The 12,080-nt window shown below is 28.6% G+C and overlaps 1 protein-coding gene across 1 annotated transcript; it reads right to left on the reverse strand.

Moving 5' to 3' along the window:
- Positions 1-11,927, reverse strand: LOC145749512 (creatine kinase, flagellar-like). Its single transcript, XM_082565296.1, has 26 exons — positions 11,841-11,927; positions 11,612-11,636; positions 11,243-11,379; positions 10,845-10,967; positions 10,570-10,727; positions 10,226-10,419; positions 9,622-9,862; positions 8,764-8,891; positions 8,314-8,399; positions 7,982-8,158; positions 7,375-7,492; positions 7,080-7,183; positions 6,824-6,933; positions 6,448-6,590; positions 5,955-6,078; positions 5,772-5,874; positions 5,338-5,479; positions 5,015-5,183; positions 4,800-4,917; positions 4,340-4,474; positions 3,732-3,936; positions 3,292-3,416; positions 2,809-2,947; positions 2,363-2,527; positions 1,547-1,648; positions 1-774 (listed from the first exon to the last, which is right to left on the reverse strand). Exons 1-26 carry the CDS (start codon positions 11,872-11,874, stop codon positions 651-653), a joined length of 3,429 nt encoding a protein of 1,142 aa, XP_082421422.1. The 5' UTR covers positions 11,875-11,927; the 3' UTR covers positions 1-650.
- Between the last annotated feature and the right edge of the window lie 153 nt (positions 11,928-12,080).

Raw genomic sequence — 12,080 nt, forward strand, 5'->3', positions numbered from 1 at the left:
TAACATTTATTTTATTTTAAAAATTATACATTTAAACACACGCTATACAGCTAAAAAAAAATGGCAAAGAAAAAACTCGTATAAAAATATGAAGAAATTTTAACACAGTTTTTATATGTAAGGTAACACAGTTGGTTTAGAATGTAGTTTTAACACTTAAATTGGATTTGGCGTTTAAAAAAGGCACAGTTTATATGAAATACAAATAAACACTATTTTTAAAAGGTTATACTAAATATTAACACTTGATCATAAAAAATTGATAAAAACTAAATATAAAAATTAAGATTTTTAAGAAAATATTTTTGAACTTTCAGTTTATAGCTTTTAATTAGATGCAAGGTAATATTTATGGCTATAAATCTCACAGTTTGTTGCTTAGTACTTCGGTAATTTCACGAACGCAATTTAATTGCAAAAATAAATATACTAAGGTTAGTTAAATTTTGATAATTTTGTTAACTAAGTAAATGGCAACCAATTGACTATTTTAATCATTCTTGATAAAAAAATAATTTTAAAAAATAATTACAGCACATTTTTTAAAATTCGTATTAATAAAAAATGGAATTGTTAAAAAATTAAAAAAATATATAGTAATCTCTTATATACATACAAAGCCATTTTCTCTTACTCACATGGCTCATGCTCTACTTGCTAGGTGGCATCAGAGAGTCAATACTCTCAGAAGCCATAAGTGCTTTCTCCATTTTGATAAGACATTCAACCCCATCAACAACACATTGTACTTGTTCCAATTCAGAAGATCCAAGCCTAAAAGTTACAAAAAAAATTAATTAACATTTACTAAGTATGCCTAAAGTCACAGTGTGAAAACTAAACATGGTGTAGTGGTTAGAACACTTCCCTGTACTACACAAAGCCTTGGTTTAATACTATCGTTTTTATGCAGTAGCAGCCCTGAGTATGGAGCTATGAATAGTATGACATCCTACTCTTGCAACAGCCAAAACCAATTAGCAGGCTAATTACTAGGCTATTAAAATCTATTATATCCGTACTGCCCAAGTTAACTTGGACTGGGTTGAGGTAAAAAATGTGTTTTTTTTTGTGCATCTTACATTGTGGATAAAATAATATAATCAAAAATTGCTTTTCTGCAACTCAATATTAGTTAAATTTTTAAAGATCTAATGTCCTAGCATTCTTTAATAATATAACAAAGGTGTAACAAATAGCGTTATCACTTAATTTGCCTTTAAATTAATGATTGGTCTGCACCCGCTGATAAGGGCGTCACCGGATTGATTTAAGTGCAGGCAAAACGGTGGTAGTATTCGGGTTACGAGTTTGTGAACGTTTTGTATGTGTATCTTTTCGCTATAATAAACTTTAAATTATAATACGGCTTATGATACGAAAGAATAAAAGACGCGAACGTTACAAAGGTAAATGCGGAGGTCAAAAACATAGCTTAGTAATCAACAGGCAAACAGGGGGGCTAGGCTTAAATAATAAAATTGATTTTTATTCAAGCTGTAAAGTTTGCCTTTTTATTGAGGTATACAATTTTTGTTTAACTTACCGATCCAGATTGGAGATATCAAAAGTCCCATCACTAGAAGCAGTGTCAACTCCACCAGTTCCTCGTTTTTGTAATCTCAAATTTCCTAGAATTTCATTAAACCTAAAATAAAAAAATCAGAGATCGTATATTTAAACTATATATTTAAGTCCTAAAACATCAAACAGGTATTTACATCACTAAGTTTTATTGTAACATTCTTGTAGTAATTTTAAATTTTTGTTTTAACCTTGAGGTCATTTTAGTCACCTTAAATGACAAAGCAGTTATAAAAATAGAACCCTTTTAAAAAGTGTTGTAGTAATCGCTACAACAATCAAAAGCTGAAAGGATTTACACAGCCGGTAATATTTGTTCCCAACAAAAGAAAATTCTTTCACAACTTGTTTTAAATAAAAACAACTTAACAATTAATTCCCAATTATTTAAAAAAAGCCAGACACATTTTTTTTATGTCAAAATAAATTAATTAGGTTTAGAAAAATACTAATAGGTAAAAAAAAAACATTTTTGAAAATTATGTGTTGATTATTAGTTTTTTTTATATTTATTTAATCTCAATTTGCAAAGGTTAATTTCTCAACCAAAACATAGGGTAACATCAGTTATCCTGACCCAGTCTCAAGTTGCCTTTAGCAGTTTGAAATATTATAGATTATAATTGCCCGATAATTGTGCTGCCAATTAAGCATTGGCCTAATTTTATTGATAGTTTTTCGAAAAAAATTTCTGATTCAATACAAAAAATGTTTAAAATTAAGTTACAATACTTTGAACAATAAAAAGAACAAAAATTGAAACAAATAAAAATCTTACTTTTCATGTTTGCTCAGTAGAGGTAATTTAACATGGACACCTCCTCTTAAACCAGTTCCCAAATTAGATGGACAAGTTAAAATAAAACCGAGATGTTCATTCCACATATATTGCTGCCCCTTCTGCTTCAACTGGGTCTCGAACTCAGTAATACCCTGACAAAACCTGTTCAAAATGTTAATGTTGAAACTATAGTATTATATGAAGTTTAATGGTATGGAGCATATTTATTACATTTTTATTGGGGTAGCAATACACTTGTTACACATTTCAATGATTTATAACAACTTGTAATTAATAAATGTGTTTTTTACGTATGTGGTTTAACTTCATAATTTAAAAGACACCAGAGCAATATGTTGACTATACCAATTAGATTACAGTCAATAAAAATGAACAACTACTAAAACAAAATTTTGAAAACCAAAATTTTAAAAAATTATCACCTTTCAAAAACAGCTTTCATGTTTCCTCCTTTCTCCATAGAAATAAGACGAAGATGATCCTCCTCATTTACCCACACCAGGAAGTTCTTGAGGTCGTTGAACCATATGCCACGACCATCTGGCCAATCACGGGCCATACCTGTTATGATATCATAAATTAAAAAAGTTACTATGTGTTAGGTAAAACATTAGCATTGCTTTTTCCACAAACACCACACATAGGTTTTTTAAACTATCAACCCTAAAAATACAACCGTAGTGGTAGAGCTATACAAAAGGTTATATACGAAAAATCTTGCATAAAATATCCAAAATATCTTGCATAAAATAATTCATGTACAAATATTTATTAGTTTTTACATGTTTTAAATTATAAATTTGATATTATTATTTTATTGCTACCACAAAAATACATTGTTTTTTGTACATTTTTTCCCAATTTTTTTACAGCAAGCTAGTTATTTATAGAAAAATGTATCAAACCTGCACTTGTAAGAAGTGGAGAAACTGGTTTGTCAAACAAAAAGTGATCTTGAATCAGTTGTTCCTGATCTGCATCTGTCATCTCATTTAAGGGATAATATTTTCCCTTCAAATCTCCTTGTAATCTAAATAAAAGTTATAAATAAACAATTAATTTTGCTATTAGAGGCAAAATTTGCTAAATATATTTATTGTTGTTTAAGTTTTTACCCTTTAACAAAACAAATTCTCTAAATTAACCAATATTTGCCAGGCACCACAAACAGTAGCTTTATTTAATTTGTAGGGGTATCTGTTGTACCTACAAAAGCTTTATCATATACAAATTTTTTTAAATATAGTATATTATCAAAAAAATATTAAAATCTATTTTAAAAACCCTTCGGTTTGATTTATTTAATTTATTATTTAAACTTTTTAAATATATTTATATTCCTTACTTTGACAACGCTGCCTTGGAATATTTCTCAACCAATCGGCGATCAGCTCGATCACACCAAGGAGGAAGAGCAAGTCCACGGATGCTGCGACCAGTTCGTACTCTGGAGGAAAGAACAAAATCCTCGTCAAAGACTCCTCCTTGCAATTTGGAAGCATCCAGATCGGTTGTGTGTTTTCCATCAACAGGATAACCATTGTGGCGCTCTTAAAAATTAAATATAACTAGTTGTTATCCTGCTATTTGTTTAAGATTCTAATTGTTGTAATATGGTCACATTTCTTAATTAATATTTGCAGGCAGTTATTCACTCGCGCACCACAAACGGCAGTTTTATCCATTTTGTAGGCATTTAAATTGAACATACATTTATATATTGTTCACTAAGCTCCATTATAAATAATTTTCATTTTTATTTAAAAAAAAATTACATTTTACAAAACTCAACCTTATAATCAGAAAGCTAAGTTATTAAATAATCTTTGATTTTCGCAGTATAAAATATTATTAAAGTTATGCCATTTTTCGGCAAAATTAATCATATAAAATTTTTGATAGGCTATCAAAATTTGTAATTTTTTTGTATAAATTTAAAGTATAGTTACTTACTTGATATAACTGGTTCAAAGAGTTCCTTAAACACAGAATAACATTCCTCATCTCCTGCTGTTAAACCCACAGTGAAGATAAAAGGGTGACCTGGGTTGTCAACTCCTGTCTGTATACAACTATCCAATGTACAACCTTGCAAAAACCAATAAATAGGAGAGTTTAAAATATAAGTATTACCAAGTTTAATATTGCATGATAATTTTCAAAATGTTTATAAGATAAATTTTATTTAGTTTTCTTGATAAAAATACTTAAAACTTTAAAAGGGAAGCTTAAGAAAATTACATTTAACATTTTTGTTTAGGTTTTTGACAAAATTAATTTCATGATTTTAATGAATATTATTGTTTACATAGAGATAATATAGGATATTAACACATGGTCACCAAACCCACAAAAATGTAAAGATAATCAATTTAACTAAAGCATTTATTATAATACCATCTTATTAAATTACCCGTGCTTGTTTTTTTGTCCTTTAGCATTTCATAAATTTCCTTTGTCAAGCATTTTGCCATCCAGTTACTGTGCTTGGACAAATCAGGGAAATTATCAAAAGAAGATTTTACCACAGCCTAAATAATAAAAAATATAACTGTTTTTTAACAACACTATTATAAAGCATTCGTGCCTTAAAAATAAAAAATAAAAAAGACAAAATAAAGTTGTTACTTTTGCGGTCGAGACTTTCGTCTCACTAGCAGTTGACTTCATGACCACAGTCTTTTTTGGAATTAAATCGTCAATTCCCTTTTTCCCTTCCAATCTCTTTTCCATCTCAATCATCAGTTCTACTCCATCGATCACACATTGAACTTGGGCAACCTCGGATGACCCCAAACTAAAGATCAACATAAAAATTTTATTATTCATTTTCAAAAATCTAAAATTTAATAAAATACTCTTTAGTATATGCCTACGTAATATATAAATACTTTAAACAAATACTTTAAACAATAATATCTATTTTTAGTTTTAATTTTTTTACGACTCACCGATCTGCATTTGAAATATCAAAAGTTCCATCAGTTGAAGCAGTATCCACTCCACCAGTTCCTCTTTTTTGCAAGCGAAGTAGTTTTAAAATTGACTCAAATTTCTTGTGCTTGCTGAGTAATGGTATTTTAAGATGAACACCTTTAAAAAATAAATGCAAAAGGTTTATATATATTGTGATTCTAACCTAAAACTAAAAAGCACAAAACCTATAAACAGGTTAATTATCTGGCATTATGCTCAATAATATCCAAAACTGCTAAATGCAATTGGAGACTGGGCTCTGTTTAGGCTGTGAAGTTAGCGTTGACACATCAAGAGAAAATTTATACATAAAACAATAGATAGAAAGACATTTAAAATAATAACAATTGGGATTAAACCAGGAATCTTAAGGGTTAGGCCATTAAAAATTAAGTGCAATTTTAATTACCTCCTCTAAGTCCAGTGCCAAGATTAGAGGGGCAAGTTAGAATGTAACCTAAATGTTCATTCCACATAAACGACTGATCCTTTGACTTAATTGCTGATTCAACCTTTAAAATATACATTGATAAATTTGATATCTGCTCATATTACTAATGTTATTAATACAACATTCAAAGTTTTTTTTTACCTTCTGTAAGCCTTCGCAAAATCTCTCAAACACAGCTTTCATGTTTCCACCTTTCTCCATTGAAATAATTCTCATGTGATCTTCTTCATTTACCCACACCAGGAAGTTCTTAGGATCATTGTGCCTTTGATTTAAAAACAAATCAAGTAATATTAATGAGAAGTACAGTAATAGGGTACTTAAATATACAGGTGTGCTAAGTAGATGTTTTTTTAGCAAGGTTTAGGTGTTGTTAAAAAGTAAGTAAAGCATAAATATAACATGCTTTTTAAAGTCAAATTTAAAAAAAAATTTTTTACCAGATTTCTTTTTTTTTATTTATCACTAGGGTATTTTATGAACTTTACCAATAAAGCTATACTAAACTTAATAAAAACAGCATTTTGCAAAAAAAGAGATATCTGTTATAAGTTAAACTGCTTTATAAAAATATTTTGTTTTTCGAATTCCATTTTAAAAATTTATAACACAAGAGAAAAAAATATCCACTCACCAAATTCCACGAGCGTCAGGCCAGTCCCTTGCCATCCCAGAACTAGTAAGTAATGGAGAAACAGGTTTGTCAAACAAGAAATGATCTTCGATTAATTTGTCCTGAACTTCCTCAGTCATTCCAGTCAGGGGATAATAAGTGCCCTGTTAAAATATGTATTTTAAATTAATTTATAACATCTTGTAGTGAATAGAACTTATGACTTCTAGATAAGGTCTTGGGTTTAATTCCTACTGCTTCTATAAAGGGACAAGTCATGTTATGAACTTGCAAAGTTTTATTATATATAAAACACTAAAATGTTATTTATTGTCATTGATTGATGAATAAAGCAAGTTTTTTAGTGTAAAAGTTATAATATTAAACAAACTTAAACCTTAAGATTGCCATCTAGTGTTTCAAGTGCATCAGTCACCACCGATTCCACTTTTCTTCTCTCCCCTCTACTGCACCAAGGTGGTAGAGCATAACCACGAATACTACGACCTTAAATTATAACAACAATAATATTATTTTAAATGTTTTCAATAATAACAAAACAGTTAACTTTTGCTTGCTAACCATAAAATTTTTTTTTAAGTTTACAAGTTAAAAAAACTCTATTATATTTTCTTAAAACAAACGAAACATACCTGTTCGAACCCTCGATGATAAAACATAATTTGGATCCAAGTTGTCTCCTCCTTTTAGATGACTTGAATCAAGATCAGTTTGGTGAAGGTCAGATGGTGAATAACTGAACAAGAAAATAAAAAAAATTAAAATAACTTTAATTGAAATTGCTTTATTTATTTAAATGTGTATTATTAGTTGTTATTTAAACCTATTTTTTAAACTTTTAAATAGTTCATTTTTTAGTAAATAAAATTGACCTTATTTGTATCTAAAATTTTGCCAGTAGGTTAAAAATTAAAACTAAGTTCTTACCCTCCATGTCTTCCATCAATTATTGGATCAAACAATTCAGAGAAAGTCGAATAACTTTGTTCATCTCCAGCCACTATACCAACAGTCATTATAAATGGATGGCCTGGGTTGTCAACTCCTAAAAAATAAACAAACCCAAATTTTTAATTCTAATCGCTAGAACATAGCGGCATCTTCTAAGTAATTACCCAGAGTTTAGAAACAACAATAGCTTACTAATTGGCAACAACATTAACTTAAATAATAAGTTAAAAAATACAAATAGTCAGAAATAAAACCAGCTAATAATATGAAAACAGATATATTTTATGCATTTGTTATATAATATATTTAGGCTATCAATATAAGAAGATGTACTTTACAACATTAACATAGTGTATCAATTGCTAGCCTGGCCTAGGCCTAAGTTGAATAAATAAATTGTTTATTGGTTTAGCCTGGCAGAGGCTTCCGTCTATTTGTAGTGTTAACCTCAAGGTGTATATTATAAAAAGAAAACAGTGGGAATCAAAACCAGAACCTTATTTAATAAAGACAAGTTTTATTACCACTACAAACATCACCAACATATAAATAAATAGTTTTGCAGAAAAATAATTTTGTTAACCTGTTTGTATGGCATTAGTAAGACCAAATCCACTTGAAGTTTTTCTATCCTTAAGTTTTGAGTAAATTTCTGGGGTCAAACATTTCGACATCCAATTATTGTGAGTTTCAAGGTCAGGGTAATTGGGGTCAATTGGTTTCTTCTTGTCAGTCGGAATTAAGTCATCAATATCTTGTCCTTAAAAATCGTAAATATATTTTTAAAAGTTGAAACAAAAACATATTAACATAACCTTTCAAGAAGGGCTAATTAAAAAATAATAACATAATTTTGTATTACTAAAATTAAATTTAGTTTGTAAAATGTTGTTTTAATAAATTTTTTTAACTAACCAGCTTCAAGTCTCTTTTCCATTTGAATAAGGAGATTGACTCCATCAATCACACACTGTACTTGTTCTACTTCTGAAGATCCAAGACTTAAAAAAACAATAAATAAAATAATCAAAAAATGCTTTCAAAATAATATAATTTAGGTTGTTGACCTTTTTGATCTGACAGGACATCAGATTAATTTTTGCTGTTTGAATTTATTTTTAAACTTTGGAATATTATTGTTTGTAAATCTCATGTAATTTAACCTGCTAATTTTTATTGGTTCAGCAGCGTTTATACTAAATACAGTGCCTTACTCAGGGGTGCTACAGCAAAAGCAACAGAGATTAAACCAAGGACCTTATTTGTTCATATTACTTTAACTTGCTGCTGGTATATCTGTTTAAGCCTACAGGAAAAATTTATTGCTAAAATACATGCCTATACTTATATAAAAAAAAAAATTACCGGTCTGAGTTTGAAATATCGAAAGTTCCATCAGTTGAAGCTGTATCCACTCCACCAGTTCCTCTCTTTTGCAAGCGAAGAGATTTTAGAATTGACTCAAATTTTTCGTGTTTACTTGTGAGTGGAATCTGTAAATCACAAAATAAAATAAAATATAGAAGAAGAATAAATCATAAAAAACAATAAAAAACCTTATATTTTAACAAAAAAAATACGTGTATTAAACAAATTTTTGAAAAAATACTTTTTCAATTGTATTTATGCAAAATAATGTGCAAAATATATATTAAAAAAAACAAGCCAAGATATCAAAAAAAAAATTAAATTAGGCTATTTAAAAAAGCTTTGTAGTCTTACAAAACCACAGCATATAAAAACTTTCAGTGTTTTATTCTTATTCATTTTAACAATAGTTTACAATTTCAATATCAAACTATTCACATTGCTTTGCTTTTAAAAAGACAATAAATCATTCAGCAGGCTGTTTTAACAGACAACACTTTAACAGCTTTATAAATCGGCACATGTAATTCAAACTAAAATAAAATACTTTAAACGATGATAGTATTAGATTTCATTTGACTTCCCGCTTAAACATAGAGTAACATTTGGTACCAAGACCCAGTCTTAAATTTATTTTAGCGGTTTTGAAATTGTTTAGCTTTTTATCAGTTTATTAATCTGTTTAATTCTGGGCTCGGCAGAAGATCTTATAGGACTATATTTAAAACGCTACAACATGGAGGCAGTGGAGAATACACCAAAATAGTTGTAAAGCTTTAAACCTCTTTACCACACAAGTAAAATTTTACTTTTTTATTGAAAAACAATTTTTATAAGGTTTAAAATATTATTCACCTTAAGATGAACACCCCCCCTTAATCCTGTACCCAAGTTTGAGGGGCAGGTGAGAATAAAACCAAGATGTTTGTTCCACATAAAACTGTTCCCATTCTTTGCAATTGCATTTTCCACTTTCTTCAATCCCTCGCAGAATCTAGTGAAGACTCTTCTCATGTTACCCCCACTTTCCATGGAGATCACTCGGCTGTGATCTTCCTCATTTACCCAAACTAAAAAGTTTTTTTCTTCGTTGTGCCTAAAAGTAAAAAATTTAAGACAAATCACTTTTAAACAACTATTTCTTGTTTTTATTATTTGAAGATTATTTCTTAATTAATACCGCTTTTAATCATTTATATCATTATTTTTGGTAGGTTTTATCAAATTTTTATTAGGTTTTTGAGAGGAAATCTTTTAAACAGTAGCATTTTTAAACATAGCCTTTAAATAACTTTTTAACCCAGTAGCATTTTAACTAAAAAACAGTAGCATTTAAACACAATTTACCCAATAAGGGGCTTCAAAAAATGTTTTTGCTTAAAAGTGCTTAAAAAAAGTTTCTAAAAAAATCAAAAAAAAATCATTTCTTTTAAAACTTTAATAAAAGATAGAAACTGACCAGATTCCTCTGCTTTCCGGCCAATCCCTTGCCATCCTAGAGGCGAGTAAAAGTGGTGAAACAGGTTTGTCAAACAAAAAGTGATCCTCGATCAATTTATCTTGTGTCGCATCACTCATACCTAATAGAGGATAGTAAGTGCCTCTGAATGGGCCATCTAAAGATGACAATGCTTCAGACAAGACCTTCTCAACCTGTGTTTAAAATGCCTTACAATTAAAAACAGAAAGACAGAAAAGAAGATAGAAATGCAAAATCCACAAGTAAGACTTTAAAATATTTACATAGAGGCAGAATTTTAAAACATAATTTAGCATTGTATTCATTGCAAATTAAATAAATACCTCTCTTCGTTCAGCTCTGTCACAACAAGGAGGAAGAGCAAGTCCTGAAATACTTCTTCCTGTTCTTACTCTGGAGGACAAAACATACTTGGGATCAAGATTGTCTCCTCCAACCAAATGTTCTGGGTTTAAATCTGTGCGATGGACTTCATCTTTTCCTAAAAATTTTTTTAATTTACACAATTTTTTTTTAAATTCAATTATATATTTTTTCTCATATCTAGGCAAAAGCATTCAGTTTTTTTAATCTCCTATTTTAAGTAAGTTTTTCTTACCATAGCCACCATGTCTAGCGCTTATAATTTTGTCCATAAGAGGAGCAAATAGTTCATAAGATTCCTCATCACCCGCTACTGCCCCAACTGTCATAATAAATGGATGGCCTGGATTGTCAACACCTTTTAAAATTAAAATAAAATGTTTGGTATTAAAACTCTTAAAACTCAATTTTAAAATTTGCATATGTATGTAACATTAAATTAACATTAAAGGTAGAAAAAATTTAATTCACAAAAATCTTTTTTTTAATCAAAAAAAAATTTAAAGAATTTTAAGTGGAAAGTCATAAATTTGGGTATATTTGCCTCGTGCACCTAAATTTGGGGTTTTTGACTAAAATATTTTGGCAATTTTTATTTTTTTATAAACTTAATTTAAACAATCATTTTTTTACCAGTTTGAATGCATTGATCCAATGTTACACCCCCTGCTGTTGTCTTCTTACATAAATCGAAATAAAGTTTAGGACTAAGACATTTTGCCATATGGTTGTTATGCTTACTCAAGTCTGGGTAGTTGTTGGGTCCTTTCCTTTAAAAAAAATTTTTTTTTTCTAAAAGAATGTATATAAATATAGTGTGCATACCTTTAGTCAAACTTATAAAAAATAATATGTCATGTATTAAATCATAATATTAGGTAACAATTATTTCACATTGCATTAATATTTTGTTTATTGTTAATATATTTTTATGCATTTTCTTGTTTTGTCGCTGTGTTGAAGTTATTTACAAATCTAATTTTTCTTTAAATATTTACTTACCCTGTGGTAGCAACTGCACCTACACCTGAACAAAAAACAAATTAAATATTATTTCTATTGTTTAAACTATATCAAATTACTAATTGGGTAAGTATTGCACAACAAAGCCAAACTTATAAATTTTAAAGTCACTTTACCTTAAATATTTATTATTCTGTAGTTTAAACAACATTTATTTTAGCTGAGCATTTTCAATTTGTAATAAAATAACATTAAAAAAAATTCTTACCATTTTTTGAAGGGGTTGAATTACCGCAGCCCATTTCTGCTGTTTTATTTTTAAATTAAAACAAAAATAAAACCCTAATTTAACTGCTTAAAACAAACATAAATTAGGTTGCGTTTTTATAAGTGTTCAAAGACAAAAGCTTATTTTTTAAACTTTCATCAGTTCATATAGGCTATAAACGTAAATTAACAACACGATACCTAACTAACTTTACAACTATAAGATTCTTTAATAGCTTTC

The sequence above is a fragment of the Corella eumyota genome, chromosome 4 (genome assembly GCF_963082875.1).
Source record: "Corella eumyota chromosome 4, kaCorEumy4.1, whole genome shotgun sequence".
Classification (NCBI taxonomy): domain Eukaryota; kingdom Metazoa; phylum Chordata; class Ascidiacea; order Phlebobranchia; family Corellidae; genus Corella; species Corella eumyota.